The 20,686-nt window shown below is 35.7% G+C and overlaps 1 protein-coding gene across 3 annotated transcripts in view; it reads left to right on the forward strand.

The window, feature by feature from the left end:
* ACER3 (alkaline ceramidase 3) overlaps positions 1 to 16,383 on the forward strand; it is a 119,376-nt gene extending 102,993 nt beyond the window's left edge. For 2 of the 3 annotated variants that reach the window (XM_012645591.1, XM_012645590.1), the window contains exons 7-10: positions 9,346 to 9,447; positions 11,500 to 11,604; positions 15,215 to 15,260; positions 15,796 to 16,106. In XM_012645591.1, coding sequence (XP_012501045.1) covers positions 9,346 to 9,447; positions 11,500 to 11,604; positions 15,215 to 15,260; positions 15,796 to 15,849 — 307 coding nt within the window. In that variant the 3' untranslated portion in view covers positions 15,850 to 16,106. Of the gene's footprint in view, positions 1 to 9,345; positions 9,448 to 11,499; positions 11,605 to 15,214; positions 15,261 to 15,795 lie in introns of all 3 variants that reach the window. The other variant, XM_012645589.1, reaches the window with a different exon arrangement.
* The last annotated feature ends 4,303 nt before the right edge of the window (positions 16,384 to 20,686 follow it).

A 20,686-nucleotide genomic window follows, 5' to 3' on the forward strand; every position in this document is an offset into this window, starting at 1 on the left:
TCATAACAGTAAATTTATAGCTTAAATTGAAATAATGCATAAAACCTCACTTCAGCAGAAATGCTGATAGAAAAACTATAACCCAATATTTATTATGTTTTATTATAAGAAATACTAGTTATTCAGGCAAGTTGTTAATAGGCATTACATGAAAACAACAGTTCCAAAATTAAAGAAATTTGAGGAAAGCTGTGTATGATGGTCTCCTTTTGAATATTTATAATGTTCATTCATATATTAAAGACCTTGAAAAATCCTACAGTAAAAAAAAAAAATTATTTTTATCTTTCTGAAACCAACTTGACTAGGGCACAACTTTTACATGACACCTTTCAAGGAAGGCTATTAATGCCACAAAGAATTAGTGTTCCATGAAAGATCATTTGGGAAATGGGCATAATCTTTAAGAGTTCATGAAAATTAAGTAAGAAATAACATTCATGGCTGGGCGTGGTGGCTCACACCTGTAATCCTAGCACTCTGGGAGGCCGAGGAGAGAGGATCCCTTGAGGTCAGGAGTTCGAGACCAGCCTGAGCACGAGTGAGACCCTGTCTCTACTAAAAATAGAAAAAAATCAGCCGGGCATAGTGATGGATGCCTGTAGTCCCAGCTACTTGGGAGGCTGAGGCAGGAGGATCCCTTGAGCCCAGGAGTTTGAGGTTGCTGTGAGCTAGGCTGAGCCATGGCACTCTACTCAGGGCAAGAGTGAGACTCTGTCTCCAAAAAAAAATAAAAATAAAAATAACATTCATAAGAGTACCTTAAATAGGGCCTGGTCATACAACAGGCGCTCAATAAATAAGTAGTATGATTTGTGGGTTTGTTCTATTTTTTCTTTTTTAATTAAACTTTTAATTTTGATATAACAATAGAAATACATATATTTATAAGAAATAAGGGATCCTTGTAAGAGATCCCATGTACCCCTTACCAATTTCTTCAAATGGTGATGTCTTACAAAACTATAGTACAATATCACAACCAGGATTTGACATTGATACAGTCAAGGTACAAAACATTTCCATCAACACAAAGATCCCTGTGTTGCCCTTTTATAACCACACCTATTTCCCCTCCTATCTCACTCCCCGTCACTTAACACCTGGCAATCATTTATCTGTCCTCCATTTCTAAAATTTTGTCATTTCAAGACCATTATAGAAATAGAATCATATGTTAATAGTATAATATTTGGGATTGGCTTTTTGAACTCAGCATAACTCTCTGAAGATTAATCCAAGTTGTCAAGTATATCAATAATTCATTCCTTTCAATGTATATATAGATATACCACAGTTTAACCATTCACCTGTTGAGTAACATCTGAATTGTTTCCAGTTTTTAGCAATCATGAATAAAGCTGCTATGAACATTTGCATATAGGTGTTTGTATGAACATAAGTTTTCACATCTCTGGAATAAATGCCCACAGCAGAATTGCTAGGTTGTATGGTAATTGTATATTTAGTTTTTCTCAAAACTGCTGAACTGTTTTCTCGAGTGGCTCTACCATGTTTACATTCCCACCAGCAATGTATGAGTGATTCAGTTTCTCTGCATCTTCACTAGCCTTTGGTGTTATTACTATTTTTTATTTTAGCCATTCTGATAGATGTGTACTAATATCTCATTCTTTTAATTTGCATTTCCCCAATGGCTAATGATGTTGAACATATCTTCATGTGTTTATTTGCCATATGTATATCCTTTTTGGTGAAATTTCTTTTTATGTCTTTGTCCATTTTCTCTTTTTTTACAACAAAAGATAATATTTGTCAAATACGTGGTTTGTAAATATTTTTCTCCCAATCTATACCTTATCTTTTCATCCTCTCTTTCAATGAGCATTTTTAATTTCAATGAGATCAGATTTACAGTTTTCTCTTCATAGATCATGATTTTGGTGTCAAGTCTAAGAACTCTATACCTTGCTGTAGATGCCAAAGATTTTTTTTTAAAGATTGTATTGTTTTACATTTAAGTCCATGATTTATTTTGAGTTAATTTTATATAGGGTATAAGGCTTAGGGTGAGGTTTCAGTTCCATTTTTTACCTATGGATGTCCATCTGTTCCAGGACCACTAGTTAAAAAGACTATCCTTTCTCCAACTGCTTTTGCACCTTTGTCAAAAATTATTTGGGTATATTTGTGTGGGTCTATTTCTGGGATCTCTATTCTGTTCTACTGATTGATATGTCTGTCCACCAATACCACACGGTCTTGATTACTGTAGCTACATTATAAGTCTTCAAATCATGGAGACTGAATCCTCCCACTTCATTCTTCTTTTTCAAAATTGCTTTAGGTATTCAGGTTCCTTTGCCTTTCCTTATAAATTTTAGAATAATATCATCTAAATTTAAAATCTTGTTGGGACTTTGATAAGAATTGTGTTAAACATGTGTATCAGTTTGCCAGAGAGTTGACATCTTTACTATGTTGAGACTTCTAATCCATGGACACATTCTGTCTCAATTTATGTAGGTCTTCTTTGATTTCCTTCATCAGCATTTTGTTGTCTCTTTTTTTAAGCAATTGTAAATGGCATTGTACTTTTAAATTTTGGTCTCCGCATGTTCATTGTCATTATAGAGAAATACAATTGATTTTCTTTATATTTATCTTTTATTCTTCCACCTTGCTGAAATCAGTTCTAGGAAGGGTTTTTTTTTTTTTTTGTATGTTTTTATTTCCTTTTTGCCTTATTTCCGTGAATTGAACTTATTTCATCAATTTTCTCTGTTTTTCATTTTTCAGTTTCATTGATTTCTCTTTATTATTTTCTTCTTTTTGTTTGCTGTGGGTTTATTTTGCATTTCTTTTTCAAGGTTTTTGAGGTGGAAGCTTACTGATTTCAGACTTTCCTCTTTCCTAATGAAGATTTAGTGCTGTAAATTTCCCTCTCAGCACCACTTTAGCTATGTCCCACAACTGTCCATATGTTATATTTTCATCTGCATTCACCTCAATTTTTTTTCAATTTCCCTTGAGACCTCCTCTTTGACCCATGGATTATTTAGAAGTATATTGTTTAGCATTCAAGTATTTGGAGATTTTTATGTTATCATTCTTCTTGATTCCTAGTTTGATTCCATTGTGGTCAGAGAACACACTCTATGATTTCATTTCTTTTAAATTTGTTGAGGTTTGTATTATGGATCAGGCTAATATACCGAAGATACTTATGTGAAACAGATATTAGCATATGTTCCATGTTTGCTTGAAAAGCATATGTATTCTGCTGTTGTTGAGTGAAATCTTGTGTAAATGTCAATTAGATCCTCTTGGTTGATGGGTATGTCGGTGTTCCCCAAGATCACTCTCAGGTTCAATGATTTGGTAAAAGAAATCACAAAACTCAGCAAAGATGTTATAATAACATCCTTTATTAAAAGGATTTGTTCTGTAAAATTTGGATTCAGTCAGAAGGCTGCACTCAAGGATCTAGAAGGCCACATGTGGCACCAAGGCCGCAGGTTCCTTACCCGTTTATTACCTAGAGATCAAACTGATATAGTACGGTCCAGGAATCCAGGCAAATAAAACCAGGTATTCACTATAAATCATATTATTAGCATAAACTGTCTGGCATGGCCCAAAGTGTCAGGTATACAAGGACACTCTTATTGTGCAGGACTTTCCAAGGACTCAGAAGTTATCTCCCTGGAATTAGTGAAGCACTAGTCCTTTATTTGGAATATGCAGTTTGTGCCCGCTGAGTTAGCTATTTAATGCACAATGGTGTTTTTGAGTTCTTCTGTACACTTGTTGATTTTCTGTCTAGTTGTTCTGCCAATTGTTGAGAAAGGATTGCCGAAGTCTCCAAACATGATTTTAATTTAATTTAATTTAAAAATTAACTAGGCAAGGTGACATGTGCCTGTAGTCCCAGTTACTCAGGAGGCTGGGGCAGGATGATCACTTGAGCCCAGAGTTTGAGGTTACATTGAGCTGTGATCCTGCCACTGCACCCCAGCCTGAGCAACAGAGCGTGACTCTGTCTCAATCAATCAATCAATAAATAAAATAAAAGATACAGTTAAAGAAGCCACTCTGAGTATATGACAAAAAAAGAGGAAGAAATGGAAAACAGAAGCGACTCAATAGGAATATTACTGAATAGATAATGTTGAGCCAGAATAGAAGAACCAACATAAAAAAGGGGGCAGGGGACAGAGAAAATGGAAGGGAGGAAATCACCAAAATAGTTCAAGAAAATATTCTGCAACTGAACAATATGAGTTACTAGATTGAAAGAGCCCACTGGATACCCAGCACAATGGATAGACATAAACCCATGCCAGTTTCAGAATTCTAGAACAAGGAAGGATTCCACAAGTTTATAGAGTTGAGAGGCAGTTATACATACAAAGGATCAGAAATCAGAATGGCTCTGGACTTGCCAAAGTAACATTGGAAACTAGCAGTCAGTAGATCAATGTCTTCAAATTTCTAAAGAAAAATTATTTCTAACCTAGAATTCTATAGTCAGCCAAAATATCAATGAAGTATGGACAAAAATATATTTTCATACATTCAATTTCTCAAAAAAACAAACCTTATATCCCATAAACTATTGCTTAGGAACCCGTTGAAGGGTATTTCACCAAAATGAGAGTAATACAAAAAGGAAGAATGCATGCCATATAAGACAGGAGATCCTATACAGGAGAGAGGTGAAGGCTGTTCCCAAGGTGAAGGGAAGGGATGACAGCTGTACACTAGACAGGCAGCCAGTCCACAGTGAAGCAGTGTGACTACAGACAGAGATACGTTGAGGGCCTTCTGTATTATATACTCTTGCACCTGATAATATATGGGTAGTAAGTCCTCAGAACCTTATCAGTACTTAGCTTGCATGGACCATGTGCTGATGTTCTTGCTCTCTTCTTCATGCCTTGCTACCTGGATAATCAAAGACATTCATTTCACCCCACAGAAGAATTTTGTTTTGAACTCCTCCTGAGAGCTGAAGATTGGCCATGGTAAGTTTAGAAGCAGAAAACACATAGCACCCCACTCCTACTGATCATATTCCTGTCATATTTCAGCACCTGGCCCACACTACCAGATGCCTTCACTGTGGTGAGCCCTGTGTTTCCTGGGACTCATTCTTGCCCTCCCCAAATGGGGAATGTGATAAACTGTCTGAAAAGCTGAAGCCAGACTATGACTCTTTTAAGCTTATCTTCTCTTGAGAACTTTCATCGAACAGTGGTAATAATGCTCTTTCTATCCATTGCCAGGTTTGTGCTTTGCTGATGATTTTTAAATTAATCACCTTTTATATTCATTTATATGCAAATACTTATAGTTAAATAACAAAATATTTGAAAATATCTATTATTGCTATCTACCATATTTAAAAATAAAGGAGAAAAACTACATGATGATACCAAGATTTAGAGAAAGCATTCTGTAAAATTCAACACCTATTTATGACCTTAAAAAAAAAACAGAAACCTTTACAAACTAGTAATAGATAGGAACTTTCTTAACCTATGAACTCTATAGCATATAACACACTTAGTCATGATATATTTTTAAAATTCCCTTTAAAATCAAGAGCAAACCTAGGATATATACTGTCACACTCACCATTTCTATTCAACATTATACTGGTAGAAGTCCTATCAAACATGATATTTGCAGATAATCATGTATAGAAATCATGTATAGAAAATTTCACAGAACATGTACAAAAAAACTACTAGAAACAATGAAATTTAGCAGGGTCACAAGCTTCTATTCAATATTAAAAAAATCTTATTTCTATGTACTAGCAGTGAACAATTAGAAAAAATTTTTAAAGTATAGTTTATAATAACATCAAAAAAAAAAGAAACCAAAATGTTTAGAGACTAAATTTAGCAAATATATATAAAATTGTACTGTTAAAACTACAACATACAATTTTTTGCTAAGATAAAGACCTAAATAAATAGAGATATATACCATTTTATAGATTAGAAAACTCACTATTGTTAAGATGCCGATTCTTCCAAACTGATTTGTAGGTTCAATATAATTACAATCAAAATCTCTGCCGCCTTGTTGATAAAAATTGAGAAACTGACTCTGACATTAAACATGGGGATACAAACAATCTATAGTAGCCAAGAAAAAAACAGTTTTGAAAACGAAAAGAACAAAGTTAAAGGACTTACACTACTTGATTTACCCTATGCTATACTAATCAAGACAATGTTGTATTGGTGGTAAGGATGAAATACAGATCAATAGAACATCCAAAAATAGACCCATACACTGATACTGACCTGATTTTCAATAAATGTGCCAAGGTAATTCAGCAGAAAAAAGATAATCTTTTCAACAAATTGTTCTGGAACAACTGAATGTTCTTATGGAAAAAAATGAACTTCAACCTCATACCATTATAAAAATTGAATAGAAGTTAGTCACATCCCTAAATGTAAAAGCTAAAGTTATAAAACTTCCAGAATAAAATACAGGAGAAGTCTTTGTGGCCTCTGGCTAGGCAAAGATTTATTAATTAGGACACAAAAGGCACACACTATAAAGCAAAAAATAGATAATTTGAAAAATAGATAAATTGAACTTCATCAAAATTAAAAACTTTTGTTCTTCTGCCAGGTGTGGTGGCTCATGCCTATAATCCTAGCACTCTGGGGGGCCAAGGTAGGAGGATTGCTTTGAGCTCAGGAGTTTAAGACCAGCTTGAGCAAGAGTGAGAACCCGTCTCTACTCAAAATAGAAAAATTAGCTGGGCATTATGGTGTGTGCCTGTAGTCCCAGCTCTTCAGGAGACTGAGACAGGAGGATCCTTTGAGCCCAGGAGTTTGAGGTTGCAGTGAGCTACGATGATGCCACTTCACTCTACCCAGGGCATCACAAAAAAAAATTATTCTTCAAAAGACAGCATTCAGAAAATGAAAGGCAAGTCACAGACTTACATATAGAATATATAAAGAACTCTTACAACTCAGTAAGATGGCAAACAACACTGTATCAAAGAAGATATATGGAGAGTAAGCACATGAAAAGATGCTGAATAACAGTCATTAGGGAAATAATCCAAATTAAACCACAATAAGATACTACTACACACCTACCAGAATGGCTAAAATAAAAAAGACTGACGTCATACCAGTGTTGATGAGGATAAGGAACATTTGGAACACTCATATACAGCTGGTGGGAATGTAAAATGGTACTGTCACTTAGGAAAATAGTTTAGCAGTATCTTTAAAAAGTTAAATATTTACCTGCCATACAACCCAGTCATTCCTCTTCTAGCTATTTACCCAAGAGAAATGAAAGTATATGTCCATGCAAAGTGTTAGTTATGAATGTTCATAGCTGCTTTATTTGTAATAGTCAAAAACTGGAAACAACACAAATGTCCACCAGCATTTGGACAGATAAACAAAATGTGCTATATCCATACAATGGAGTACTCAGCAATAAAAGGAAACGAAGCAACATGGATGAATCTCAAAATAATTACGCCAAGTGAAAGAAACCATACAATAAAGGATATATATTGTATGATCCCATTTATGTAACATTCTAAAAAATGTAAACTAATCTTTTGGAGGTGACAGATATATTTATTATCTTGATTGTGATGGTGGTTTCATAGGTATATACAGATGTATTCATGAGATGTACAATTTAAACATATGCAGTTTGGCTGGGTGCAGTGGTTCTTGCCTGTAATCCCAGCACTCTGGGAGGCCGAGGTGGGAGGATTGCTTGAGGCTGGGAGTTTGAGATCAGCCTGGTCAACATAGCGATACCCCTTCACTACAAAAAAAAATAAGAAAAATTAGCTGGGCATGATTGTATGTGCCTATAGTCCCAGCTACTCAGGAGGGTGAGGCATAAGGATCACTTAAAGCACAGGAGTTTGAGGTTGCAGCAAGCTGTGATCATGCCACTGCACTCCAGCCTGGGCAACAGAGCAAGAGCCTGTCTCTACAAAATAAGTAAGTAAATAAATAATGCAGTTTAATGTAAGTTGGTTATACCTCATTGAAGCTATTAAAAATATGTAAGTTGCTGTTGTTATTTTTGATAACTAACCAAGCTTCAATTTTTCTCATCAGTGAAGTAAAAATAATAATATTTGCCTCACAGGGTTTATTTAAAGATTTTGTGTGTGTGTGGTGTGTGTGTGTGCACACACACCCCTCCACATAATATCTCCATATCACTCTCTCACCCCTTTCTAGGCCTTATTTTTCTTCAAGGTATATATAACCAGTTATGTATTTACTTGTTTACCTCCCCCAACTATACTGTAAGTTTTTTGAGAACAAGGACTTTATATTATTCACTGCTACCTTCCCAAATGCTTAGAACAATGCCTGGCACATAGTAAGCACTCAGTATATATTATTAAGTGATTTAATGAATGAATGAGTGTGTGTGTGTGTGTGTGTTTTAACTACAGTGGCTAACATGGAGCATGTGACTCAATCGTGTTAATTCTAACTTATCATCCCCCGCCTCTTCTATGGGACTGAAAAAGTTATTGGGCACTTTCAGATTACCTTCCTGATATACAGTCTTGGTGGCCCATTCTCTCCCAGTACCTTTAAGTGGCTAAATATAGTAGGCAAATGTATTAGAGAGTTTAATAGATAGGTTTGCTTTTATTATTATTATTTTTTTTACAAAAGTTTATTCTTAAACATACAATAAGCTCCAAAACAACATTTCATTTTAGCTATAGGTATCAAAAGTTGTTATGGCAGGGAATATAGATGTTTAAATAGGAATCAAGGGTCACCATCACCTCAGGCACAAGGAACAGCTTACGTTTTGCCGGATTTCTTAATTCCACCTGTGGCCAGGAGGCCCTTCCCCATGGCCTTCGCTTCTAGTTCCTCAAGTTTCTTCTGCTCCTCTTTTTGTTTCTGCTTGAACGCTTTATCTTCCTCGTCCATCTCCTCAGCCTGCTTCTTGGGCTGTTTTAGGGGCTTTTTCTTGCTACCTTCGCGGCTGGGCATGGCACTGCCGCCCCTTCCCCAGCCCCTGCCTAGGTTTGCTTTTAATAGTAACAAAAACCGTTCCTTCTCATGAAAGTGATGACTTTTAGCTGGGCATGGTAGTACGCACCCTATAGTCCCAGCTACTTGGGAGGATCACTTGAGCACCAGAAATTCCAGGCTGTAATGTGCTATGATCACACTGTGAGCAGCCACTGTACTCCAGCAGCCCAGGCAACAAAGTGAGACCCCATTCCTAAAAAAAGAAAGAGAGAGGAGAGGAGAAAAGAGAGGAGAAAGAAAGGCATGACTTTAATCTCTGATCATGAGAAAATTTTATTTTGCTTTTCCTTTTTTTCCCCCGCAGGGTTTATCCATGGCTTAGAGGACTGGGTTATACATCCTTGGGTATATTTTTATTAGGATTTTTCTTATGGAATATAGATAACATCTTTTGTGATTCACTGAGGTAAGATATATTTTCATCCCTTGAGAAATATTTTTGGAAGCACTCCAGTTATTCAAATGTTGACTACATCTTTGAAACCTGCCTAATCTGCTTCATTGAATAAATAAGAATGATTTGTAATAAGCACATAAAATACATGTATATAAATTTGCACTTTTTCATATGCCTAATGTTATTTTCTTAAAAAGATAAGTGTTCCTTTTACTAGCAATAATGTATTTACAGGAGTTTGAATCTTAGACTAGGTCTCTGGATTCTAGTCTGTTACTAAGACACTATCTTTCTGGGCCTCAATATCCATAAAATGAGCATGTTAAATAGATTAAACTTGTGGGTCCTTCCAGCTCAAAATTCTGTGACCTAACAATTTTGCATAAACAAAACTGAGGACAGAGGAATATATTGAACAAAACCACAGGGAGACAATCAGCAAAATTCAGACTGTAGGAAATCAACAGGATAAGTGATCTGGTCCCTTCAGCTAATAAATGGCAGAGGAGAAAAAAAGAGGGAGCAAGAACATACAGATAAAGAACCTTAAGAGATATATCAACCAAATATAATATGTTGGCCTTTTTGAATCCTGATTCAAACAAACCAACAGTAAAAAAAAAAAAAAATTAAGAGAAATTTGGACTGTTGATCAGTAATTAAATATTTAATGATATTAAGGGATTGTTGATATTTCTAGGTGTTAAAATGGTATCGCGGTTATGTTTTAAGGAGGTTCTCATCTTTTAGAAATACATACTAAAATATTTAGAGATTAAAATGATATAATATCTGGGATTTCTTCAAAATAACAAAATAACATGAGAGGGAGAAGTGGATGAGGGTTTAGGTGACACAGATTGACCATAAATTAATAATTGTTGAAGTTGGGTAATGAATACATTATTATTTTGTCTACTTTTACACATACTTGAAATTCTCCATAGTAAAAAGTTAAATAAGTTAATGTAGACTTTAATTGTAAACAAGTAATACACCTTGCTTATAAAACTAAGACCTAGGTGAGTGATTATGACTCAAGGAATACCCAGCAGAACTCCCCATTGGAGCTTTTACATACCCTGCCATATTGTTTTCCAAAGTGTATTTTGAGGAATAGTATTCCTAGTAGAATGTCCATGAAGAAATGACTCTGTAGTCAAATAAATATGGGAAACATTGTATAGTTTATTGTCCTCTTGGAGATTTTTAATGCATATTAACAGATTAAAGGCTTTGGAAAGCCCTACCATAAATAAAAGTAGGCTCTCAGAGGAAGTAATTGTCTCAAAAATATGTGGGGTTGTCTAGAAAAATAATTTGGTGTTTCACATTGGTTTTTCTCCTCTAATAAATGTTATTATGGTATACATTTAATCAAAAGATCCAGAATTTGAGACCCAGCTGCGCCACTAGTTGAGTGACTTGGGCAACTCAAATAATCTCTTTGAATTTTAGGTTCCTAATCTGTAAAGCAAAGCTAATAATCACCTCCTCAAAGAATCCCTGACTATGAAGTGAAATAATAGATAGAAAAGGACTTTATAGAATGTATGTTGCTGTACTAAGATGATGACCGTAGGACATAGGAAAAGCATGTATCCAGTTTCTTGAGTGGATACCTAACTAGACTAGTGTTTCACAAAGTGCATTCTAGGAAACACTTGTTCCAATAAGTGTTCATAAATATTACCTGAAAAGGGGGTTCCATGGATTAGTAGGTTACCTGAAAAACTAAAGATAACTCTTTAAGGTTGGACTTTTCAGAGCCTTTAATGTGTTAATGTGCATAAAAAATCTCCAAAAGGGCAATAAATTATATAATGTTTCCCACATTTATTTGACTAGAGTCATTTCTTCATGGAACTTCTACCAGGAATATTATTCCTTAAAACACACTTTGGAAAACAATATGTCAGACTAAGGAGACTCAAGGAAATTAAATAATTTCCATATTTGAGAATGATATTAAATATTTCAAAATGCTCTAAGACTGTCAGCATAAGTTGCTAAACATTTTAAAATTTTAACATGCTGATTTTTTTCCCCTTCTCCACACAGGAACTTTCGAAAGAAGGTGCCGCCTATCATAGGTATTACCACACAATTTCATGCATGGTGGCATATTTTAACTGGCCTTGGTTCCTACCTTCACATCCTTTTCAGGTAGGAAATAGTGTCTTTTTTAGCCGAGTATTGCAGTTTTTTGTGGGTTTTTTTGTTTTCTTTGTGTGTTTGTTTTGTTTTCTCTTCAAATGGGACAGTATAAATATAAAATGTTAGAGACAGAATCAGGAACTTCTGTTGCAGCTTTGTGTCTACCACCAAGTAACCTTAAGCAAGTCCCTCAACAACTCTGAAACTCAGTTTTCTCATCTTTAAAGTAAGGCAGTTACTAATTGGCCTCTGACACATGATCTATATTGTATTCTAAGTAGATCATTCATCTCCTTTTTTAGTGCAGGTAGGACATAAACATTTCCAGTTTCTTGTTGATCAGCATATCTCTGTTTAAAGAACAAATTTAGAAGGAAAAAAAAACAGCAGGCAGATTCCCTGCATAGGAAACTGTGAAAGCTCGAGTGCCTGAAGTACCAAGCTTAATCAGTCTCCTTCCCCTAAAATAAATTGGTTGCTACTTCTCTCCTCCCTCCTTTCTCTTCCCCTATTAAAAAGTCTGTGGGAATCCAGCCATTTATAGTAAAATCAGACTCAGAGCTCTCACTGATCACCCTGTCCAACTAATATCTCCATACCATTCTCTCTCCCCTTACTGGTGGATCAGGCTATGTTTAACCTCAAATTCTTCTCAGGAATTGAGAAAGCTGAAATATTTGTAGAAAGGGAAAGAAAATTTTCCTTTGAACAAATGTGAAAATTTACTCAAGTGAAATTTTAAAAATATCTCCCATAATAACATTTGCATCTCTTCTATCTGGAGATCAACCTTTCATGCAACCTGAATTATCTAAACGGGGGAAATGAATTATTCAATTAATATAAAATTTCAGTTATGCAAGATGAGTAAGTTTTAGAGATCTGCTGTACAACCTAGTGCTTACAGATGACATTACTGTACTATGCACTTAAAAATGTTGTTGGTAGATCTCAAGTGTACCACAAAAATAAGAGGAGTGCACTAGGAAACTTGGAAGTGATGGATATGTTTATTATCTTGACTGTGGTGATGGTTTCATGATCATATGCATAAGCCCAAATGCATCAAATCATATACATTAAGTATGTGCAATTTTTTGTATATCAATTATACCTCAAAATAAAAGCTGTTATTTAAAAAGGGTAGATTTGGAGCCGAGATACAGTAACTTAATAACTGGTACATCTGGTATGACTAAACTAAAAGAAAAGAGGAAAAGCATAAATAAGCAGCATCAGAAAATGTAAAAGGAAATATCACTATAGATGCTGCAAATATAAAAAGATAAAACAATATTTTTAACAACTTTATGTGATGGATACTTCTGTTTATGTTTGAAATTTCCCATAATAAAAAGTTTGAATTTTAAGCTCATAGTCTTCATGACAGTCCTATGAGGCAAGTATTATTTTTGCTTGAACAAGCTCAGGGAAGTCTAGTACCTCACACATGATCTCATGGCCAATTAGTGTTATCACCTGAATTTGAGCCCAGGGACAGATTCCCGTGAGACCTTAGAAATTATCTAACATAACTTCTTCATTTGATGCTGAAGGAAACTAGGACCCAGAGAGAAGTGACTTGCCCAGGGTTACTGGCTAGTTAAGTGGAGTACAATATATTGGCTAACAGTTAAACAGAACTTGAATTCAAATCCTGCTTCTGTTATTTACTAGCTTTGGTACCTTGAATGAAATGTTTGACCTTACTGAGACCATTTCTTATATGCAAAACAGGAATAATAATACCCATCTACTCAGTATAATTTAAGAATGAAATGTGTCTTGGTCCAGCCTCTCCCCACATTGTAGGTACTTAAACAGTTGGGAGTGGTAGAAGTAAGAGCAAGGATTGAATCCTGGGCATCTCTGCCTCAGCTCACGACTCTTTCCTGAGAGAAAGAAAAAGATCACAACTTTATTTTAGAGATTAACATCTGAAAAACTGTTAAAGCAAGATTGTATTTTAAAACAATAGACTATTCTTACTAAAATCATATTTGATGCTCCTCTTACAGTTCATTTTGGGTACAGTAAAGTGACATTATAGCCACATTAAATTATACAAATTTACCTCTCATGCTTTTTCACCTTTTCTTTCTCTTGTTTAAAATACAGGTTGAGTATCCCTTATCCGAAACGCTTGGGACCAGAAGTGTTTCAGATTTCAGATTTTTTTTTCGGATTCTGGAATATTTGCACATACATAATGTGATATCTTGGGGATGGGACCCAAATCTAAACACGAAGTTCATTTATGTTTTATATACACCTTATCCACATAGCCTGGAGGTAATTTTATACAATATCTTTAATAATTTTGTGCATGAAACAAAGTCTGTGTACCTTGAACCATCAGAAAGCAAAGGTGTCACTATCTTGCCACCCATGTGGACAATCTGTGATTGTTTGACATCACCATCATCCCTGATTCTGAATTTATATGCTACCAATAAGCAATCATTTTCTTATACTTATTCACACATAAGTATTTAGCAGTAAAAAACATGACATACCATTAATACAGTGAAAAAATAATGTGTAAAGGATATTTAAGCAGCACAGTAGCACCACCAGAATACCTGTATCACCTGTTAAACAGCAGCAAAAACAAACAATGGCAGGCTTTCAGTATCCACCTACAATGCTGTGTTTTGATTAAAAGGTTATTATACACTGATAACATCAGAAGCAGTTGAGGGACCAGGAATTAAGTACCTAGGGATAAGGACACGTTCTTGCTGGACGGCTTTTTAAAATGTTTCTTTCAGGGTCATCTGCCTCATTAACAAAGTTTATAAATCAAAGAAGTGTCCCTGATTTTATAAACTGACATCATCTTATTCTGTCATGAATGCACACTGCTCTAGTCCTTCAATAAGTATTTTAACTGCAACCCGTTACATAAGGTCAGATGTGGAATTTTCCATTTGTGGCATCATGTCAACACTGAAAAAGTTTCAGATTTTGGAGCATTTTGGAATTCAGATTTTCAGATTAGGGATGCTCAACCTGTACTATAAAATTTGTTTTGCATATGTATGCATGATATGTTGTATATTACTATTCAAATACATTTAAATAGTGTACTATACATGAAAGTATGTATGCTATATGATGTGGACAGTTTAATAAGTTTTTCCAGGATAAGTTCAACTATATTTTGCTATATGCACTGATTTTAGAATTTGATTTCATCTCCAGAGGTGACTGACTGTAAAGGATACTATGAGGGAAACTGTTTTCTTGCTGGTTATCTCATACCAGCTATATTTAATCCTTATAGAGCTGATATAGCCATTTCTAAAATATTCTAACTCTAATCCTTACTACCGTATATCTTCAAAAATGGAAAAGCTAATTGTGATATGAATTATATCTACTAAACTACAAACATCTTGAGGTCACAGCCTGTGAGGTGATCATTCACTTAGCATCTTGCCAAGTGTTTTGCACCGAGTAGATGCTCAAAAAAATGGTTGATGAATGAATATAGGATATACTTATGTTGTTTTTTCTTTGTATATACAGAGGCACTATGGTTAAATTTGTCACTAAGCCAGTTTGCATGAATTAAAAACTATTCTGAAGAGCTTCTCCCCTCCCCCTTTTCTTTCAGTTTATATACAAGAACACTTTATCTGAAATACAGGCCAAAAGTGAAGGTAAGTCCACTTCCTAGGTCCTGTGTGTGTCTGTGTGCTGGGGGTGGGGGGGGCGGGGGTGTCAGGAGGATAAGATAGAGGTGACAGAAGAAGAAAGGTGGATATGGAGAAATAATGGAGTGAACACAGATTCTGGAACAAGAGACATTGCATCTAAAGTCTTCCATTTACTCCTGCATGCTCTTGGACAAGTCTCTCCTCTTTAAGCCTTGGTTTCATCAACAATAAAATGTAGTTGTTAATGTAGATACATTTCAGAGTTGTTTTAAGGAACAAAAATGATTTATATGCCCACCTTCATCCTTGACAAAGTAGAAGTTTAATACATTTAAAGAAATTAAATAAAAATACTTTCTGAGATCTGGTACAAGTCTAGCCTGCTGTGCTCAGGCTACTAATACCAGGGCAATCACTAGCAAACCTACCAAGCACTATAGTCACAGCTCCATGGATTCTTTCTCATTCTCTTTCAGGGATAACATAACATGGAATACTTTTACCTTCTTTCATTTTGTCCTAACTTATTTCCAAACAGTTTCTCTTCGGAATCTGGCCAGTGATCCTGTTTGAGCCTCTCAGGAAGCACTGATGAATTATTCCACCAAGAAAACAAAAAAACACCTGCCATAGGCCTGGCAGTATAAACAAGGAAATCCTTAAAGATCTACACATTTAAATATATCATGACCATCACAGCAGAGGAAGGACATTCTGACTATTGCTGCCAGCCACATAGAGAATGAGGAATGGGGCCTGTTGGGTATTTAGCTCATGGCTTTATTTCATTTGTCCTCCTCCTCCTCTTCCTCCTCTCACCCTAAGATGTTTATAAAGAAACAGATATGATGTACATATATATACTCAAATGCTGAAAAAATTGGGCTTTTCTTAACAGGTTAACAGTTTGTGCTGGTTGTAGGAAATTAACCTTTTCCTCTTTTATGACAACGGTTGCATGTGAATTATACCTTTCTTAATATTTGATTAAATAATAAAAATGGTCAGCTAGGGACTGGCAAAACCCTATATCCAGATGGTCAGCTATGAGCCAGCACTCAGCTGTGTCAGCTTTGATTTATATTGTTTTCATATTAACCTCATGGATGGTTTTCCAAGGTAAAAACAGAGCTAGCTGTGAGATTCTGTGTAGTTCTTCACTGTCTGTCCCAATGCTAGTCGGAGTGTCCAGCAAGCTCAGACCTGCCACTGGGTCCTATACTTGTCATATCCCAGGATTTATGGTGATCTCTGGGATATGGGATATCTGTGTATGGCCACAGCCAGTCAGAGTGATCTGTAACTTACAAGGTCATTTTGTAACCTTTCTGAAGCTCCATGAGGACATCTACAGAATGCTGAACCTTCAGCCAGCTAAAGGTGGTTGCTCTGTTTCCTTTGATCTTTGTAGATCTTTAAGTGGTCACTTTTTTTTATAGCTAGACAAACATGATTGGTGGTCTAGACTACCCGTATTCCAACCTTCTAGCATAACTTATTTGAAGTTATCAGGGAATGTCATTATACTCTTGATTTTTTAATGCAGTATTTTCCAGTTCTCATGGAGGTCACGGTTATGCCCAGGGTAGTGTGTCAGATTAACTACAGCTAAGAGGATCAGGATCCTATTTGCATAAAGCTTATTAATACCTGCTCCTTCATTTTTTTTTTTGAAGGAAATAGATATAAGGGTTGAGAATAGCTGTAACTAACTTGTAACTTGCAGAACCACAAAAATTAGGGTGCTAAGAAATGGCAGTAAAATCTCATCTTAAGGCAGCTAATTCTAATTTGCATTTGAATACATAACAGATTAAATCACTTTTCACAAACATAACACCTGCCTGACATAAAAACCTTATTTGACTCCTTTGCTCATTTATTACCATATTTGTAGTGCTGTACTATTTAGCATTTTTATAACATTTTTTTGCTTTATAAGTTATTATAAAATCCAGATTGTTTTTACTATATGGCTACATTACCCAAGATTAGATCATCCTGAGCTACAGCTTCAAAAGGAAAATCATTTTTTCCTTATGCCAAGGTGGTAAACATTTCTGTCATTTTTCCAGTATTCAATAAGTAGCCTTGGTACAAATTTAAAACCAAAAAATATGTTGTTTTTTGCACCTGCTGGCTTTAGTTTTAGTCAAAGTACTGTTTTCTTTCCCTTAGCATGCCAATATGCCATTAGGCTGATCCTTTCACCTACTTCTATGATTCCCCCACCAAGAAAAACACTTGCTAAAACATTAATCTAAGAGAACTCTGGTTCTGCCTTAGGAGGGCATAAAACAGTTCCAGTGCACAGCCTATAAGACTATTCTTTCTTTTTCCCCAAGAGTCTGACTTCTGGCTACATTTCACCTGCAGCTACCCAGGCTATCAGCCATTGTACATTTTTTAATTAATTCGTTTGTTTCATACTATTATCTTTTTGTACTGTTCAATCAGATACACTTCTGCATAAAGAATCTATATACAGTATAGGAACAAAGGCACATCATTCATGACAATGCTGCTAATTATTGTAAGACAGGTTCTACAGTGTTGAAGTCAGATTAAAGGTACAGAGAGCATACCCTGATACTGCGGCCGTTTAGAGCAATTTGCTGAATAAGCATTCAGCTACCACCACCAGTGGTCACCTGTTGAATAAAGTTGTCCAGTACCTCATTGGAGAGTCATTTGTACCCCAGGGTGACCTGTAAGACTGAGGCCAATTCTTCAAAGACCCTTGTTTCTGTTGTGAGAACAGACAGCATGAAAGCTCAGCATAAAACATTTTAGATGTGTTGAAATAGAAAGCAGAGAGGAAAACCAGGCTCTTTAATTTTCCAAGTCAGCTGTGCCTCAGGCATGGCTTTCTTTTTAGCAACTAAGTAACACATTCAAGACTTTTATCTGTGCCACACTGTATGGAAATTATTGGTGACCTATAGGATATTGCTAAATCTTATGTCAACAGCTTTATTTTTTCCTTCTAGGATTCTGGGTGGACATTACAGGGTTGGATTCATATCCACATTCCCTTTTTCTTGGAAAACTTCATGTTAACTAGAGTGTACAAAAAGCCTGTTTCCTGCTGTGCAAATAATGGTTTGTTTGCATATCACCTGATATGAAAGGTGCTCATCTGTGAGCCCTATAGCAAATTATATTTTAGAAAATATTACTTTGTGAGGATGTGAAAGAAGCAATTTGCTTACACATTTGAATATCCCTCTTGTGTCCCTATTCTTACTCTGGAAAATTGATAGCAATTTGACTTTGTTTTCTTTCTAAAGGAAAACTAGGTGAAAGCTGGTTGTTAATCTGGTCACTGTACCAACCCCCTCACCACCTTGGGGCTTTTGTGAAACATCCCCACCACCTGACATGATCTTTTTTATCCTTGTGATATTATATACATTGATGATTAACAGGGGAAACATTTGTTTTTTAATAATCTACAAATGAGAACCCAAATGGTGGTATTTGGTTTGACAGAATTAAATCAAATATTATGGTCTACCCATAATGCAGAATTCCAGGACAGTTAATTTGGGCTTTCCTTACCCTAAGAGGGTTTTTCTTATAATAAGGAAAAGAGTTGTATAAGTCAAATAAAATTAAGAGACCAAAAACTCAGGTATACAATATATGAAAATCTTTAAATGCCTATAAAAATTAAGTTCTATTATAATGCCAGCCAATTCTGAATTTAGCCAGTGCCCCTAAAAGTGTCTAATAATTTAGTTTAAGGTTTTCTTATGAGTCCTATGAGTTCCATATTACTTTGCTCTTGAAAACAATTTGTTGCTAAATTTGACAGTTTACCTAGCAACTCCATGTTTACATGACATGAAATTCTTTTGAACCTGTGGTTTATGATGTGCTACTTGGTAAGCATTTATGTAAAACTGATGTTTCAAAGAGAACCAGTTATAATTGGAATTTACAACTGTGTGGCTATTTGCAGATCTACCTCTGTCTTACATTTTGCATCATATCAATGCTATAATATAATAGTTTGATCACTTTGTCTTGTCTTTCAGTGTCTAAAATTATAGTTTATTTACTATGCTGTAACCATTTGAAAATAACTAAAATTTGCTTAAAAGTAGTTAAACATCTTTGGCCGGGCCCGGTGGCTCACGCCTGTAATCCTAGCACTCTGGGAGGCCGAGGTGGGTGGATTGTTTGAGCTCAGGAGTTCGAAACCAGCCTGAGCAAGAGCGAGACCCCGTCTCTACTAAAAATAGAAAGAAATTAATCAGACAACTAAAAATATATAGAAAACATTAGCCGGGCATGGTGGCGCATGCCTGTAGTCCCAGCTGCTCGAGAGGCTGAGGCACGAGGATCGCTTGAGCCCAGGAGTTTGAGGTTGCTGTGAGCTAGGCTGACGCCACTGCACTCTAGCCCGGGCAACACAGTGAGACTCTATCTCAAAAAAAAAAAAAAAAAAAAGTAGTTAAACATCTTTATGGAAGGGCCTGTAAAATGAAAAAAAAAAAAAGGAATCACGTCATCATGATCCATCCGACTGGAAAATTTCAGTGCTTTTTTTAAACTGTTACACTTCCTTTAAGAAAAGGAAACACCACCCTTTTTTTTTTCAATGTCTAACTACATAATTGCTACATAGGGAGAGTTGCTGGTGTTGCTGAGGTCCTTGTGAACATGCCACTGGACTTTTAACCATTTCTCCAAAATTGCCATCCCAGTCAGCTTCATATACCCAGATATGGATACCGCTTCACCTGAAATTCAAACTGAAGATAAGCCTCTGACTTTGGACTATAAACTTTTGCCTTGGGTATGAAACCTTGACATTGTTGAAAGAAAAGTGAAAACTGTAAGGGATACCAGCCTTTACCAAGGCATAGTCCTTTCTCTGATAGGCAATCAGTGCTGCTAAGAAGAGAGATCACTAAAGAATTTAAGTAGTATTGTTAGCTACAGAATTTCTGCTGTTGTTGATACACATTCAGCCATTTGGAGTAAAAGTTAAGCAGTACTGACCACCCATTTTAATGCACTTTAAATTTCTAAATGTTGTTTCACAAGGTCTTAATCTATCACTACATCTTCAAATTACTACCTGTTTTGATTGGCAGCTAGTGTAGAAAATATTGATCACAAGAATATTTCTTACTAGAATACCCTAAAACTGAAATCAAGAAATTACAAGCCTGCAAGTGGCCTAAAATTCCCCCACTTTGTTTAGTTACACATTTGTCAGTATTTTACCACCAACCACACATCACACTATGCTCTGCTCACAGTTCCTTTTCAACTCTAATTAACAAGACCTGCCTCGTTGCTTTAAAGAGCACAGTGTTGATACTTGAACTAAATTTAGTCATTGGTGGGCCAGGTGTGGTGGCTCATGCCTATAATCTCAGCACGTTGGGCGGCCATGGTGGGAGAATCCCTCAAGG

This window comes from Propithecus coquereli, unplaced genomic scaffold (assembly GCF_000956105.1).
Source record: "Propithecus coquereli isolate 6110/MARCELLA unplaced genomic scaffold, Pcoq_1.0 Scaffold235, whole genome shotgun sequence".
Classification (NCBI taxonomy): Eukaryota; Metazoa; Chordata; class Mammalia; order Primates; family Indriidae; genus Propithecus; species Propithecus coquereli.